The sequence below is a fragment of the Bacillus rossius genome, chromosome 5 (genome assembly GCF_032445375.1).
Source record: "Bacillus rossius redtenbacheri isolate Brsri chromosome 5, Brsri_v3, whole genome shotgun sequence".
NCBI classification, from domain to species: domain Eukaryota; kingdom Metazoa; phylum Arthropoda; class Insecta; order Phasmatodea; family Bacillidae; genus Bacillus; species Bacillus rossius.
The window spans coordinates 54,634,910-54,653,396 of NC_086333.1; the positions used below are offsets into that span (position 1 = coordinate 54,634,910).

General features: G+C 36.4%; 1 protein-coding gene across 3 annotated transcripts in view; it reads right to left on the reverse strand.

Moving 5' to 3' along the window:
* Positions 1-1,941: 1,941 nt before the first annotated feature.
* Positions 1,942-18,487, reverse strand: part of LOC134531816 (uncharacterized) — a 62,126-nt gene continuing 45,580 nt past the window's right edge. For 2 of the 3 annotated variants that reach the window (XM_063367768.1, XM_063367770.1), the window contains 2 exons: positions 17,627-17,669; positions 1,942-2,725 (listed from right to left, as the gene is read on the reverse strand). Coding sequence is in view for 1 of the 3 variants with exons in the window: in XM_063367770.1 (XP_063223840.1) it covers positions 2,698-2,725; positions 17,627-17,669 (71 nt within the window). In the remaining 2 variants the exon portion in view is untranslated. Of the gene's footprint in view, positions 2,726-16,963; positions 17,670-18,487 lie in introns of all 3 variants that reach the window. The other variant, XM_063367769.1, reaches the window with a different exon arrangement.

Here is an 18,487-nt window from a genome sequence, read left to right on the forward strand (position 1 = left end):
CCCGCCTAACTAGATGTTGCCACTTGAACAGGCGAGGCGGAGTTTCGAAATGAGTGCGAGTTTTGAAATGAGTGCGACGCTCGCTGGTGCTTCAGGCGCTGCATCGCCACTAAGTGCGAGGTTCTGAACTGGAACGCAATCTTCTCGTCGTCCATTTGACCAATTGCGAGGCTTTAAGGTGGTGACGCTCTGATTTTATTGCATAGGAACTAAGGTGAACGTGTAATACACGTACCTACGGAGATTTATGAAACACATAGTGAGAATCAAAAAAATAAAATCGTGAAAACATCCCAAAGTGGCAATTTCAACTAAAAGAAAAAAATAAAAAATCTGGAAACCTAAAGAAAAAATTTCAAGCACAAAACATTTTAAAATATTTTTGTTAACAAATACCCCTCGGGTGTGTCTTGAAAAAGTTCTGATCACGTAGGTTCTTCCAAAATTCTTCACAGCGAATTATGGCCAGGTAGCCGGATGGGCTCCTTAAGCCATGGAATCTCCACCAGTTTAATTTTTTATTTTATTTTTTTAAATTACAGGTTTTTAGGATAGAACAATTAGAAAATTCTACTGTGGAAGCTAAGTTAAAATAATTACTCAGTTTTGAAATTGTGCAGCAAATTAACATCATGTTGGTGATCGGGACGCAATTAGACAGTCATAAACTTTTTGATTATTTCTTAAATACTGGCATGAACTTCTTTCGAATAGCAATATGTGGTCAAGTTCGCAAAAACTTTAAGTGCGACGCTTTAAACAGGAAAAAAAAAATCCCCTAAGAATTGCATTGGAACCACAATAACGACAACAGGGAAATTCGAGCGTTGTCGGAAGTAAGTGAATCAGCATTTAAGAGTAAGGCCACTCAGAGATGTTAACTATGACTGGGCGCACACAGAATCGAGAGCGACGTGACACGGCTTAACACCACACATTGCCCCGCGACATTTTAACACCGTTTTCTCGCGATATTTTAACACCGTATTTTTGTTGCGTTATTTCCTCCCACATTCGTGATACCCGTTCAAAAATGGATTATAAGAGTAAGTCTTTCTTGCACTAAACATACTAATCGATTTGCATCCAGCTCAGTATTGAGGAAAATTCAATTAAAAATATTCTGCATGTGAATGTTTACTCAAATTAAATTTAATATTAAACCAGTCTTTAGCTAGTCAGCTACCAACACACTACGGCATGCCTTTGATGGCAAATTTCTTACGCGCATGCGCAGAACGATGCAGCCGTCAAGACAGTGTCTGCTCGCGAAGAAGTTGGAGCAGTCATTCGATGCGATCGCCTCGCGTCTGACCGCGACAGTTTTGTGGCGCTCTGCGCGCATTGCTTCCATGTGTGTGTACATGGAAGTCAACTACTGTCGGACGAAATGTCTCGTCTTGTCGTGTCGTGTCTCATTCTGCGTGTGCCCGGCCGATATCATCAGGTGTCTTAAGCTGCAAACATACTACGTGTTGACACGTTATGTCAGCAAACTGACGTTTCGTGTCAACATGTCAGATCCCAGCAGTGTTCACATTGTTATGATGTTTCCTTGTGTCGTCAGATATTTAACAGGGTGCATCGTTTTGTGAAATAGTTGAAATGGCTGAAAATATTTTACTTCTAGAGGAACTTCACGAAGAGGAAGAATGTGCTGCAGCTATATGTGTCATGTTAGATCTGCGCGGGGAAAAAGGAGTAGATAAGTACTATGAATTTACACAGGGAAACAACGGGTGGGTTTCATCACCTAATGCCACAACTTCTGGAATACGAGGAGAAATTTTTAATCTACTTCCGTATGAGGAAAAATGAATGTTATGGCTTACTCAATATGGTTGCACCGAAAGTGAGGAAATGCGATGCTCAAATAGGAAGTAGTGTATCAGTTGAAAAACGTCTCGCTGTGTGCTTAAGGTAACATAAATAACAACATAATTAGTTAAAAAATTATTTATTGAAAATTGTAATATGTTAAGACACAAAGTGACACAATTTTTACACTTACACTTGTTTTTAATTAAATAATTCATGTCCGTCTGAGCTATACCTTATTCTGAACTGTAGTTCTCTGCTCTAGGAAAGGTATTGGGAACAATGTCATGTTCAGAAAGAGACATCATCTAGATTTTCTGTAAGAAAATATGGTTTTAAACAGGAGTGAAATAAGTTTGGGGACTAGTGCTTGTTATGGAACGTTGTATATCACGCAATTCCGCCTGAAATACAACATTACCAATTTCCATTTATGCTCTAGCCTGTTCCTCACGACTCAATTGTTTAACAGTCAAAGCCAAACTTAAGAAATACATATCTGTCTCATCATGTGGATAACTTACGCTTTTGGTAGGTACAGGGGACGTGGAAAGATTCTGCCAGCGAAGGCGACTATTATATTCTATAATTTTGACCGTGTTTTGAATTGACGAGTCAATGGAACGCTTTCTTTTAGGGTGTTGATTCTTTAGTGTGGGATAGCTATCAGATTTGGATGATGAAGAAGGTGTGGAGAGGATAAGGAGTGATTGTATGAATAGGACTAGGAGAAATGTTTTCAAGGTTTTAGCGTTATCTGCGAATTCCCTACTATTTCGTCTTGCGATATTTTTGGTTCATTGACAGACACTACTTGTTGACTAATATTTTCATCTTCGATAGTTTCTGTACAGTTGCAAGCTTCATCTTCATCTCCAGTCACAGAACAGCCCAAGCTTCCAAATGTCTGTAACAATTTTGACAAAACTATATGAAGATATAATACATATATTCTATTTAATTTATATGCTCAAAAGGAAATAAGGAACATCGGTGATAAAATGACTAGGGCGTTCGCCTCCCACCAATTACATCCGATTAGGATTTTCTATTGTGGAAATCATGCCTGGAATATGGCATAGGTAATGCCGTATAAATTAAACAAGCTGACCCTATTGATCAGTCACCGAATCGTTATTAATTAAATCAATTCAAAAGCAGATATTGGCCTTTAGGTAGATTTTGAAGAAATACTACTTATTGTAGCCGTTACCAAGGTGCGACTTCAGGAAATTTATTATATAGTTTCATGGTCCATAGACTCCAAGAACCATCGTCAAAACAAACGTGTGTGTGTGTGTATATATATATATATATATATATATATATCAAATTTTTGTGGAATACGATAACTGCCGTAATTTTCCACAAATCACTTCCAGACTGCTGATACATAAAATATAAACATGGAAAATATCGGTCAAGTTCGTTAATGGGCAATATCCGACCAAAGATGTAGAAATGGGGAAGGTTTTTTTTAAAAAAAAGAAGAAACAATCACTATAGCTCCCATAATATGATGAATATCACATCCGTTTGAACGTATTATAACTCGTAGGAGTAATACCAAAAGCTTTTGTCTAAATGGAACGTATTATATTATGTCCTTGCTAAGGGAGTTATTATTTTCTTTCGTCTTCCAATCTTTTTTTTTCCGTTCCTTATAGTTATGGTTGGTCACATAAAAAATTGTTTCAGACAAAAGTATTAGATAATAACTACACTGTTTACAAACAATTCAAACGTATTTAATAGTGTGCATATAAAGGGAGTTATGATTTTTTTTCACCCCTATTTTTTTTCTTCCCCGTGCAGTAATAGTTGGTCATATAAAAAATAATTTCGGACGAATTATGTATTTTTTTTAAGGTTTTACAATCAAAAGGAACGAATTTAATAGTGTACAAGGTACGGATTTTATGAAATTTTTAAAATTTTTATTCCCTTGCAGCAATGGTTCGTCTTATCAAAAATTGTTTCATACAAAAGTTTTAGATAATAATATTTAATTTACAAACACTTTGAACGAATTCGTTGGTGTGTCTACTAACAGAGTTATAATTGTTTTTGTCCTCCAACCCTTTTTTTCCACCCCTTGCAGTAATGGTTGGTCGTATCAAAAATATTTCTAAACAAAAGCTTTTGGTATTACTTTTACGAGTTACAATACGTGCAAACGGATGTGATATTCATCATATTAAGGGAGATATTGCGATTTTTCTGTTCTTAAAAAAACCTTCCCCATTTCTACCCCGTTGGTCGGATATTGCCCATTAACGAACTCGTCCGAAATTTTCCATGATTATATTTTATGAAGCAGTTTGTAAGTGATTTGTGAAAAAATACTGCAGTTATCGTGTTCATAAAAATTTTATATATAATTTTGAGTTGACGATGGTTTTGGGGTCTATATGGACCATGAAACGAAAAAACTATATAACAATTTTGTGGAAGTCGCACGATGGTTACTGCTACAATAGGTAGTATTTCTTCGAAATCTACCCAAAAAATAGCATTATATAACCATCGATAAGAAAGCCGTGTCGAACACACATACAAAAATAAAATAGTTAAAAAAAACTTCACGCACGCACACACACACACACACATACACACACACACAATCGAAGTCGGGAATATTATTGTCATAAGCATAGGCAAAAAAATCTAAATAAAGGCAGAGACGCACAGAAGGCGCTGAGCTATTTGTGCTGCAGCTGTTTGCGGGTATCAGCTCAGCTGTCGTCTTATCTTCCTTGGAGGTCGCGGACAAATGACATTTACACGCCGCCATGACACGCGCATTGTATCATGGGTAGCGACAGCTGATTCATCGTCACAATGCCACAACGCGAGGAAGCTACAGCGCATGGGAGAATCACCCACTGCTGTATTTACGTACTATCAACAAGTGTTTAGTGTGCCTAGAATTCATAAGGCCATCCGTTCAATAAAGTTGGAGGGTTATGACGACACCGAAAACGTCATTAAAGCAGCCATTTTTATTTGATTATGTTGGATGACTTGAGTATTCCATGACATATTTCTGTGTTTAGGACTAGTTACAAAATATATGTGACCACCGTAAATGAAAAATATGTTAATATGAATGTTAAATAATAAGAAATTAGTTAAGAATCGCTAGATTTTTCGGTCATTGTCTAAAGTTACAGGGCTGTGTGTTGTAGCCGTGTCGAAGGCTCAGATTTCTCCGACGTTTCGGTTGAACTTGCAGTCGCCATCATCAGGGAGCCGTTACCTCCTGCCTTTAAACACTCTCGCCTGAAAATAGTGACCGATAGGCCGACCGAAACGTCACAGTCTTCGCCTTCGACGAGGCTAGAACCCGAAGCCAATTAAATAATATATCTATACTAATATTATAAAGCTGAAGAGTTTGTTTGTTTGTTTGTTTGAACGTGCTAATCTAGGAACCACTGGTCCGATTTGAAAAATTCTTTCATTGTTGGATAGTACATTTATCGAGGAAGGCTATAGGCTATATCATATTATCAATAACATTAGAGATCCTTACTAAAAGTCCAATTTAGAATCAAATGCGTTAGAGGGGTTTAGATACAACATGCAGTACACGTACGAAGTGTTGGTTGACAATGCCGCAGGCGCTATAAATTTTATTTCCTATTGCCTATTAACATTTTTGCCACTCACTTGATGCCTTATCATTCTTATAGACAAGTAAAAAACACCCGTGTGATATTAACAACGAAGCAATCAGTACCCTCTTATAGAATACATAGAGATAGTATGAGGTATATATGTAGATATAAAGAGACAAATACAGATAGAGAGATACATAGATATATAGGACTATAGATGTAGATAGAGATAAATATTCATTTAGAGACATGGATAGATTATTTGTATATTTGTAACTACTTCAAACATATTACAAAACAAAACTGAATGAGGCATTGCAATGCATGCCGAGCATTAGCTAGATAATGGAATCTTTTCAATATCAGTAATCCCTTATTTTTCAGTTTTTTTTCTATATTGCTTTATAGAGTCTAGATTACATACAGACCAGGTAAATAACTATAAACTGGCAGAACAACGTCTGTCGGGATCTGAAAGTGATATAAATTATTTTGCACACTTGACATTCAAATTAAGAAGACAATTACTAACTACATCTTATCTCTAAACAGTTCTCCTTGATCCTGTGTTCAGCCGGGGCAACGCTGGGTACTGCAGCTAGTGTATATATATATATATATATATATATATATATATATATATATCTGTAAAAAGCAATTGAACTGTCCATAACTTCTGCAGAAATCTGAACTTAAAACTATAACAAGCTAGATTTTATCCCTCTATGGCTTTTTAAAATTTTTAAATAATAATAAAAAATTAAAAGTTTGAGCTATTTTATGGGGAAATTGAAAGCAGTTTTTTATTCAATATTCTCCCCTCAAAATGTTTTGCCAATCAGATGTAAGACATTAACATTTGATAGTGTGAGAGGGGCTTTCCGCAAACCAATTACCAATTTCTAACTCCCCATGTGTTCTAACGTATTTGTATTTCAGCGTAAATATATTTTAATATCCCACGTAACATGGGTTAGCAGCGGCCGGATGCGCTTGCGCAAGGCACACAGAATATAATCTTTTATCTGCATCTACTAGAGTAGTATAGTTTGGGGGCTCCGGGAACAGGGCTCAGGCTGTGGAGCTATGTGTACAGGTTTTTTTGTGTGGTGCCGGCCGAGCTCTGACGTCACGTCCATCTCTGACGTCACGGTGGCCATCTTGGATGATCTTGACCTTTGACCTTGACCTTCAAAATTAGCCAAAAATTAGCCAACATTTACTCGAAATTCGCCAAAATTTCCAGTTTTTTGGAAAAATCCCGCCAAAAAACTCAAAAAATTCCACAATTCGAAAATTAGGATTTCGAAAAACCTCACAAATCATTTTGCCTTAGAAAGAACACAAATTCCATAAATATGTTTAAGCATCCATCTCTACACCCTGCGATAAGCCTCTGACGTCATCATGGATTATGACGTCACCGTTACAATTACCGTTACGACCACCATCTTAGATTATGACGTCACCGTTGCAATTTCCGTTACGGTTGCCATCTTGAAAATCTATATTTATCATCGGATTTTAATGAAAAAAATTAAAAATTTATAAAAAACAATAAATAATCAAAATTTCATAAAATATATTTTAAAAAATACCGTTCTAATTTCCGTTACAGCCGCCATCTTGAAAATCCATAGCTGTTATGTTAGAAAATCGTAAAATTTTTCAAAAATCATAAAATATTCAATTAATAAAATTTAATAAAAAATTATTTAAAAAACATGTAGGCCTACTTACACCATGGAGCTCGGAGTACTCGGTTCAAACCCAGCGAAGGCAAAAAATATGACATCAGGTCCGTCCTCTATGGAAGCCACCGGCAGACTAACCTCCCACCACTTATGCCAAGATATATATATATATATATATATATATATCTCGTCATCTAGTATGACGTCATAACTGCCATCTTTAAAATCAGTGATTACTATCCGATTTTAATAAAAAAATCTAAATTTAATCAAATGTTACTAAAAAACCACCATCGCACATATCGTTACGGTCGCCATCTTGGATTATATATATGTTTCATGTTTCGTTATGCCCAAAATCTTCGTTGAGTACGATGTCATCGTTACACTTTAAGTTACGACCGCCATTTTGGATTCTATTAATGTTGCATGTTTCGTTACCGCCGCCATCTTAAAAATCCATTATTTTAATGCTAGAAATTCCGAAAAAATTCCAAAAAAATATTTTAATAATTACCTACTTCAAATTTTAAGATACTTAAATTATTTCGGTTCTCGGTTCGATTCCCGACGAGGAAAAACCAGTAACTGATTAAAATATTTAAAAAAATTCTCAATAAAAAGTAATAAAAACATCTTATGCCAAACCCGACTTTTTGAATAATGTCACCACTGTATCAATCATCGATACGGACGCTATCTTGAAAATCTTTATTTATTATCCGATTTTAATGAAAAAAGTTCAAAATTCATCATAAAATAACTTATTAATATACTGATTGATTAGACCGATTTCCGTCCTTGGTTCGAAACCATTAAGAGCAAAAAATAAATAAAAAAAATCGACAGATCCTTCCTCCACGGAAGTCACCAGCAGACTGACCTCCCACCGACAATTCCAAGTTATATGTCGTCAGCTGGTATGACATCATGTGCGCCATCTTGTCTTCGTATGCCAGAGGCCACCATCTTGTTTTTGTTTGCTAGAGTGTGCTGATGCCATATAAGTGTAATTTTATGACACCATACCTTTGACCTCGACTGTTGTCATTGAACTTTGACCTTGATATAGTACTTTGACCTTGAAATATGATCTTCACCTTCAAAATTGACCCTAACCTTGAACTTTGACCTTTGCCTTGAAATTTTACCTTGATATCGAAATTTTATTGACCTTGTAATTTGACCTTGAACTTAAAATTTTGTCCTTGACCTTGAACTTTGACCTTGACCTCGAAATTTGACATTGACCATGACGTCCAAATGGATATGACATATTTTTTCAGTACATTCTACCAGGAGCTACCACCTGCTAGAGGTCATTGCCACCATCTTGTTTTCATCTGCTGGAGGACACCATCTTGTGTGTGTACTCGTATTATAGAGTACATTACCAGCATGCTTGTTTTATTCTAATCCCGTTAGAGTGCAGTAATCATTTATTATTACTGAGGTGATCGCCATCCAGAATTTTGGGTGCCATCTTGGAATAGTGTAGCTAATTATTTAACTTAACATTCGGGAAAAATTCCAAATTCATCATAAAAATTCACTGATTAATGTAATGATAGATTCGTAACTTGGTTAGATCCCTGGACGATATAAAATTAATTTAATAGAACATCAATTTAGCATAATAGTGACAGGTTCGAGAAATAAAACACCGCAATTTCTTTTAAAACGTAATTTGTATTACTTAATTTCTATTCTTCTATAGGATCACCCTGCGAAGGTTAGCAATCTTGTAAACATTTAGGTCTACATAGGCGTGAAATGACTAATTATTAGCTCCAATCGGTTTGTATTAGACAGAGACCGGCCAAAACCTTTACTGACATAGTCCTTCTCTTCTTGACAGAGTTTCTAGATACCATGTTTAACAGTCTGCTTCACGTCGTCAGAACTGTAAATTACTGCAGCAGATGTCTTCACTTTGTCATTGAACAGATATGACTTTCCGTGTATAGAGTCCAACCACACGTTATATTTCAAAAGAACGTTTGTTGCTACATCATCAGTAAGCTCATTTATAATATTCTAGCTGATACCACCAAAGAAAATAAAAATGTCTTTTTCTCTAAATGCTCAATCGGCTCCAAATGCTCAGTCACCTCTAAATTCTGCAACAGCTCCAAAGCTCTAAAGCTCCAAAGCTCCAAAGCTCCAAAAGCACCAAATCTCCGACAGCTCCAAAGTTCCGAAAGCTCCAAAGCTACAACAGCTCCGAAAGCACCAAATCTCTGACAGCCCCAAAAGCTCCGACGGCTCCAAAGCTCCGAAAGCTCCAAAGCTCCAACAGTTCCAACAGCTCCAAAGCTCCAACAGCTTCAAATCTCCAACACCTCCAAAGCTCCAACAGTTCCAAATCTCCAACAGTTTCAAATGTTCCAAAGCTCCAAAATCTATAAATCTCCAAAGCTCCAACAGCTCCGATAGAACCAAATCTCCGAAAGCACCAAATATCCGACAGCTCCAACAGCTCCGACAGCTCCAAAACTCCGAAAGCTCGAAAGCTCCATTATCTCCAAAGCTCCAAAGTTACAATAGTCATTGGCTCCATCAGTCTATGACTCCAACAGTCTTTGCCTCCAAAGATACAATTGCTACAAGAGCTCCAAAGTTCTAATTGTTCCAAATGCTCCAATTTCTCGAGATTCTCCATCTGCACCATCTACATTTGGCTCCAACTGATTTCAATTACTTTTTTTTATCGAACTTGTCATGATTACTTGCATGACTTTATTAGTCTACATTTTTTCTGTCAAGCATCACGATTTTTACACCTTTAAGTTATAAGTTTTATTTGGAAATTAGATTTCGAGAAATGATAGAATCCATTTTAAAAAAATATTAATTTTTCTTCAAGTTTATACACATGCATTTAAATTAAGCCATTATTGTATGTAGCCAGCTTCCTTCAGTACTTTGAGTATGAAGGACATTTCTTTGATTCTCGAATAGTTTCCTGCAGAAAGAGTACCATGTAGAAGTCTTAGCCTGCCAACCAATATGCTAGGATCTTCCCATGAGGCATTATCAATCTCTTCTGCTACGTTCATCTTCCTTGCATGTTTATAGTGAATATTATGATCTCTGGTGTCTTCCGTTTTAACACCAACCACAAGGTCACTTTCATCATCGTGACAGTGATCACCACAAACTTGATCAGAATAATTTATTTTATTACGTCGTTTCCATCGTTTTGGTCACAGGCAACCATCACAATCTACGATCTTGCCTGCTTTAGGTGCTTCAGCACAGTACTCAATCATGTCAGCCTTAGATGTGTCAGGACAGTCCTCGATCATGTCAGCCTCAGATGTGTCACCACAGACTTCAATTATGTCAGCTTCAGATGATTTCTCACAGACTTCATCCTTGTCAGCTTCAGGTGGTTCTCCGTCGTTCACATTTTCATGGAGACGACTAGATATTGGTGTAAATATCTTTTTATTTCTAATGAGGTTGCTACTTTCTTCGTTTGTTTTATATTTTAAATCATTATCTTGATCTATATCAGTATTTTTAGCATTAACATTTTTACATTCTTCGTAATCATCATTGTCGTCTAATATTCTGCCTTCGTTACTATTCCACTATGTTGGAGCACAGTCTTCGTTATCTTTATTCATCTTAGTTGTACAGTTCTTGCAATGTCTATCCAAGTAATATTTTCTACCAAAGGATTTCTGACACTGACTGCATTTAAATGGTTTTTGACAAGGACCCAAATTACACTCGCTTCTCTCATGTCGTTTAGCATTCTTTCTCAAGGTAAACACCTTGCTGCAGTATCTACAGTGATGTCGTTTTGATACAGCTACAGACAACGGACCAGGGTACATGTTAGCTTCTGCGACTAATGGCAGATGCAAACTAAGAGTTTTAAATTAAATCCATTACTTAAATAGAATTTTTTAAATATTTCGTCAGCGAGAGTTAACTTATCTCATGCAAAGGTACTTGTTGTAAGTAGTTCTGCTTTTCAACAACAGATGACGCCACGTGTTGCTTGCAGGTAAATAATATTTACTTATTTTATGCGGGATGCGGGAGCTCACTAACGATCGCAAAAGAAGGATGGCTTCGCTAGACTCCAAGGAGAAGGAAGTTTGTTCTTCCAGTAAGTGTTTCTCAGATTTCTCAGAGCATATTATTATTTGACTGAGTAACGATATTTTTTAAATTCCACCTGATAAAAATATTGCAAGTGTTGATTTGGTAGCAGAAATTCACTAATTAAATATAACCTTGAATAAAATGACATGTCTCATTAAGAGTAAAACTCCTTCATAAAAAAAATAAATACAAAAAATACAAAACAGATTCTGCTAGCTTGTGAACTTCTCATTGTTGAGCAAAGATAGAGTTCTAAACCAAGCCAGAATTAAGATTGAGTTGAGTTAGTCATGTCACCAATCGCTGCCATGGCTGGCCAATGCCCTCTCAAGGCACACAATGCATGCAACCCTCTTCCTGCCTGGCTAATCCCAGCACGACTAGGCGTATAGGCTTCGGCCTGAGACGCAACTATGTAGGTCCCTCCTCTCACTCAGACCCTCCAAAATACACTCCGTTTTAGTTAGGTTAGGAAAAATACTTTTTTCCCGTAAAAATTGAACATTTCCTATAAATACATTGTAAATAATATATAAACACAATCAAATGACCACCGAAGAAGTATTTATTTGTTAATGCACTTGTGTTACAATCGATAGAATTTGACCATTTTGTACGACTGTTTTCCACTTAATTATAATAAAAATAATTTTCAGTTAAGATTACATTTAAGGACGCGTATAAACTATTTGGAAACAGTAATTGACTTATATACGTGGAAGAGAGTGTAAACTGTTAATAACTGCGACCCAATAATTAGCTCAAAGTAAAAACCTTAATTTTTTTTTTTAGTTTTTAGTCGAGAGCAAATGAACTCGCATAGTTGTCCAGGCATCCAGTTATGCATTATACATTTTGTTTTTTTAGCTCAATCTTGTTTTGACATTAAAAAAAACCTTTATTCGCTCGTTACAGTGATGGTCGAACTTTCTTGCGTGACGAAATATCGTCAGATTTGAATCGCTAATAACTTCGAGACAAATAATGCGTTAAAAACGGACAGATAGATCATATCTGTGCGTGTTTGTCGCGCAGTATTTGTTTATCCTGTGACGTCATCGTAACCAGTGGAGACGCGTGCGCGTGATTCCAACGAATCATCCTCGTGTCAAGTTACAAATCGGAGTAGCGTGGAAACGCTTCAAACCGAGGACATTGATTCGGGTGTCATTGCGAGGTGCTTACGGGGCATCACTGTTATCCAAAGTGAGACAATACAATATTTATTTAATACAATATAAGTAAGTGAAAATTGGTATTAGATTGAAAATGAAAAAAAAAAATTAGAGATGTCGTTTGATACGACTCGTAAATATGCTCGAAATTATAGGAAACTCAAGTCAGAGGAAATCTCGCGTCGAAAGGAATATAAAGAGCCTAAGAAGTCCAGTGCCAGGCGAATGTGACAGCTACGGCAGCGTCGAAAAGGAAGTGATACCCCGACGTTTTTCACGAAAAATCTACGGTGTGGACCCGAACTGCGACTTTCTTAGTTTTTTTTAGCACGAGGTTTGTGAGTCATTTCAGCTACGTCTTCCCGAACGGAACTTATCAGTGACCGCTTAGCGTTGGCATGCGGTGATTCAGCACGAAAGAGTTTAAACCGACCGGACGAGAAAAAAAAAATTCTGACGCGTCAGTCATGTCGTTGTCTAAGGTATTTTTTTTGAAAGGCAGCCAGAATAAAGCTCACGTATATTTATTTTTATGCTGACAAACGGACACATTGTGTTGGGGCCAAACGTACATAGTTACTGTCTTCATTTACGGAGCTGGAGGTTAATGCAAATATTACCTGACGTACCGTTCTACTCCGATCACTCTAAAAAATAAAACACTATATAATACTGAATTTTAAATTTGGCTGTTGGAACACACCTTAAGTAAAAAAAAAATATTTTTTTTTTTTACTTCTTAAATAGCTCACACCAAGCGTTATCCTAAATTTTATTTTAATGCTCCCATGTATGTGCATGTAGTAACTACAAACTTTTTATGTGGATAAAGCCTATTATCATGGTACGCAACCGACAGCGAACAATAGATCGGAGTGGTTGGCCAGAAGAAAATATGGAGACTGCTGTGAAGGCGTTCAATGATGATAAGTTGCCTTCTCTACACCTGCAAAAACTTTTAATATGCCAAGAAGTACATTACGACGACGTGTATTGTCAACTTTGCCGATGACTAAATTTTGACAGCACACAACGTTTAGCAAAACAGTGGAGAAAAACTAGTAGCTCACTTACTAAACTTGACAGTTTAGGTTATGGACTGACATTCAAAGAACTGAGAAATCTAGTGTATCGATTTGCTTTTACAAATCGTTTGAAGCATCATTTCAACAATGAATCACAGATGGCAGGAAAAGAAAGGGTTCGGGGCGTCCTAAGTCGTAAGAAAATTATCAGTGTTCGTGTAGCCGAAGAATTGTCATTTACTTTAGCTAGAGGCCTGTCAAAATAGAAGATAGCTAAATTTTATGCCAATTTGTCAAATATTGAAAAACCTCGGTTTGTGGGAAAAGCCAACTCATTTTTTCAACTGTGACGAGAGTGGCCTTCAGCTTATTCACAACAAAACAAAAAGTTATTTCACAGAGTGGAAAAAGGGACGTTTTTTAGTCAAACAAATTGTGAAAAAGGTGAAACCATTGGTATAACGGCATGTGTATCTGCTACTGGTTATTATGTGCCCCCTTTTGTTGTTATGAAAATACAATGTTACAATGAAAACTATAAAACGGTTATGCCACCAGGAACGAAGATTGTACTGCCATAGAGTGGATGTCACATGAAATAGGAGCAGTTCTCTCAATTCCTGGACTATTTCATTGCGGCTAAACCAGTAGGGTCCGTAATATTAATTCTTGATGGACACGGCTCCCACTGCTCGGATCCTTCAACGTTAGAAAAAGCGGAAGTAAAATACTATATCCCATTGTTGTGTTTACCACCAAACACTATCCACCAGCTTCAACCACTTGATGTAGCATATTTAGGCCCCTTAAAAACTTACTACAATGAAGCTTGCAGAATTCACATAAGAAGAACCCCAGGTAAAGGCTTGAGCAAAGCTGTGTTTGGTGGCATATTGGCAGAAGCATGGAATAAAGCTGCAACTGTTGGCAATGCTGTGAATGGGTTCAAGGTCTGTGGTATTTCCCCATTTAATCCAAACTGCCTGCCTGAACATGTATTTGCTCCATATACCTGACATCGAAAACACACAGCTTCCACGAACCAATGAAGTTCTAAAGGAAGCACATGTCGAGGAAGAGATTGTGTTACCAAACCAGAAATCAGCATCTGTTTCACCAGTGCCATCAACTTCCACGGCCAAATCATCGAAAATCAACCGAAGAAGCAGTTTTGAGAAGTTGAGCCCAATTCCTGTGTGGGTTACATCCTCAATGCAGACTAAAAAAAAAATTAAAAAAAAACAGGTGAATCCCAAGTACTTACAGATACAGACTTTATCCAGAAGCTCAAGGAGACAAAAGACGTAAAGACGCTAAAAGACCCAAGAGAATGGAGAGCAAGAAGACGTCAAGTAGACCTACAGACTACAGAAAACATAACAAAAAAAGATGAATGTCAATCAGGCAAAAAAAAATTATCAAAGGGATGAAGATTGGATGCAGTGCCTGCAGTGTATGTTCTGGTTTCATTTTAAGTGGGTTGGAAATGGAAATGACCCAAAGTTTGAATGCCAAGAGTGTTTGTCGGACTAACTTCATAAAATAAGCATAGTGTGTCCATATGCGCCACACTAGCTGTCCTTTTGCCCCGATGGTTAGGACATATGGTCACTAATGCAAAGATGATGATTGTTTATTTTTTAAGTGTCATAGTATTCAATGACAAACATTTCTTTGCAGGCAAGTATACCAATCAATATATTTTTAAAGCAGAGTGTGCATTTTAAACTCAAGTTTCAGTAAACCAAGTGCAAGATATTTGACAGTATGTCCTTAGGGTTACTGTCTGCCCCACCTTCAACCTATGCAAAAATTGTCATAGCCATGTGTTGTACAAAGTTACAATATATTTCTTGTAGTATTACAAACTATTTATTAGTGTAGGGTTTCGAAGGAATTTTTTGTAAGAGAACCAAAAATTAGTTTCTGTGTGTCCATGATACATGATAGCGAACGAAAGAAGACCCTCGATGAGATAACTCGCTGTTAAGTTCCTGTTCTTCAATGAAGCCTCTGTTTTCATTGTATACGTCGTTTTTAAATCAATTATCATGTTATAATCCTTAAGATATTTATTTAAACTTATTAATGAAAAGTGTCAGTTGTTAAGTAAGTATTAAATTATAGCTTTCTTAGCCTGCGCGTTCGTACTTATGTTATTATTTAAATCACTTACTCTCATAATAAACATTATTAAAAAAAATAATTGTGCATGGAGTCCACGCACAACAGAAGTAAAACTTCTTAAACTTTAATAGATATAAATAAATTACTAATATTTCTTAATAGAACACGATATAATGATTGCGAATAGTTAAGCCGCGGGTATAATCATAAATGAAAAAAATATCTCATTTCCAAAGAAGAAATATATATTGTCTGTAAAGTCGGTTTACGAACGATAGTTTAACGTGACAACGTCATAACAAAACATTGATGAAATGATTTCATACTTTTATGAATAAAATTGAATCATTTTTATTGAATTATCACTATTTTGTATGGATACAAAGAAGGAGTGAAATGAAATCTACAATTTATTTGATAGGTAAATTTACTTTTATTTGCACTCATTAATTCAAATATGTTTTTTACTTTAACGAAGAGATTATTTTAACTATAACTTTAATACATGTTTGATATTTAACTTCTTCCAATCTGTGTTATTCTGTTAAGGATAGTTCGATGATAGGAAAAGTAGGAAACGAATGGGAATGTTTCAAGTTTCATGTACCTCGAAAAAGTCAAATAGATAGATGCGGCGCAAACGTACAATGAGCGTAAAGAGACACAGCGTAACGGGACAATGTGCGTAACGGGACACTCTTTCGTGCGTGCAGTCAGGCGTTCATCGATTTATTAGACGTTGTCACTTCAAAATATATTCTAGATTCTTTAAATAAAAAAATGTACTAATTTTTTTCCCTCGTACATTTAAAACAAACTTTGATGTTAAATAATTATTCATGAAGCTTTCCGATAGTTAGGTAGTTCATTCAACTTAACTAATTTTGCCAAATGGACGTGTGTAGTCTGAGGTAGGTGTCTGGCATGTGAAAGTGAAAACATGGCATACGAATAGGACCTATCTCAATGCTACTTTGTTGAGCCACAGTCACCCACAGCTACAATCCGATCGAGAAATATTCTCGCCTCTTAGGTGAACCTTAACATATGTACACGCTCGTGGGCTTGTAACTATAATACAGTGTGTGATTTAGTTAAATAATAATTCGTGACAAATAATTACCCATGTCAAACTAAAGCGTAAAAAGCATTATACCAGCAACAATCTTTAGTTACACAGCTAAAAAAATACTCACATAATACTGTTAAACAATACGGATTTACGCAAGTATTTAAATTAATAATACATACATGAAAGAACAATATTTTCTTGCAAAGATGGCCAGTGGCAGAGTGCACAACAACAAGCTCAAACCCCGTTGTGTTGCCCTCTGCCCAAATACTCCCTAAAGTTGGGATGGCGTCAGGAACAGGTGGGTCCCTACCGCCGTGACCCGCCTGTCTCTGCAGCATGGCGGGGTCCACCCTGAGCCGCACGCCGCCACGTGGAGCCCGCTCAAGGCTGCTCCAGCGATCACCGCCCGCGCCAACGGCCCCGGAGTGGGGATAGCGTGACGTCCATCCCCAATAAACAACCGCGCAAATGAAAGTGAGCAAGAGAGCAAGAGTGCTAGAGAGTAAGAGTGCAAGAGAGCATGAGTGCAAGTGCGCAAGTATGCTGTGTCATTTCTACATTTCCCTACCGCCTCCTTTATCAGTTCTCCCAACCACGTACTGAACTATTCCCCTCCTCCCCCAGCTCCCCCACCACATAACTAGCTATTTACCCTCATGCGATCGAAATTTTTGCAACGGTCGAAAATTGTTACCCTCTTAGCAAATAAGTTTAACTTTATAAACGGGAAGCACAGCAAATAACTACCCTCTAAGACTTTGATTTTATTCTGCCGTAATGATAGTTATTTAAAATTCGGAACTCAAAAGATGCCATAGATATAATTTTACCATTAGTCTAGACGCTACATTATTGCCTTCTTTTTTTCGATTGTATCGGTTGGAAAGTTGTTCTAAGTATAAGGGAAAAAATAAAAACAAAGCTATTTCTTTAAACTTTATCGGGAAACAATAGTTTGTTTTTTTCTCCTTACAGATAGTAATGGATCCTCCATTTTGCAGCATTTTCTTGAAGTCCTGTAGAAAAAAAACATGTGTCAACATCTGTAAATGTTTAGTGAGACAATACAGCATAATCAACATTTTTTCGAAAGTAAGATATAGATATAGGCAAAAAAATCCACAAATTTTTGAAGGCAATGTTACAAGTTAAATCGGGTTATACAAAGTCTAAAGTATCACTATATAAAAAATTAAACATTAAATACCCTTTAAATGACCATGTAACAATAGTGATGGTTCCTCCAACAATATTAATGCGATACAGCTTAAGTAGATTGTTATTGTTCATTTCAGTAAGCAAATTTCTTTGATTTATTAGTGATATTTAAATGATATAATATGTTTTCTTAAAATATATAAAATTAAACACAACCTATGCCCACCTGGCATAATGTAGCTTTATAACAATGAAACAATTTTTGAAATACGCCCAGAAGTGTTCGAATTTACTTCTTACAAACTCTCTCTCTCTCTCTCTTACCAGCTTCATGTTAAGGCAAAAGAATTCCCTCAACGCGAGTTATTTTTGCTTTATTTTCACATTAAATCATATCATAAAATTTAAAAAAAAACTGTTTTTGAGCTACAGGCAATTTTTCCCCAAAATCTTCACTCAACATCTAATTATTAGGTAGGCCTACTGTCACTAATAATGTTTGTCAAGCAATCATGTAAAACCTTGCTGTTCATAACGATTCTAAATAAAAACCAAAATGTACTTTATACTTTTGGGAGAATAAAAATCTTTAAATTCGGGTAACTTTGACCATTTATAATGTAAAGAAGATATTATGCTAACAAAATGAGCCATCTATTCAAATAACTTGGTATAC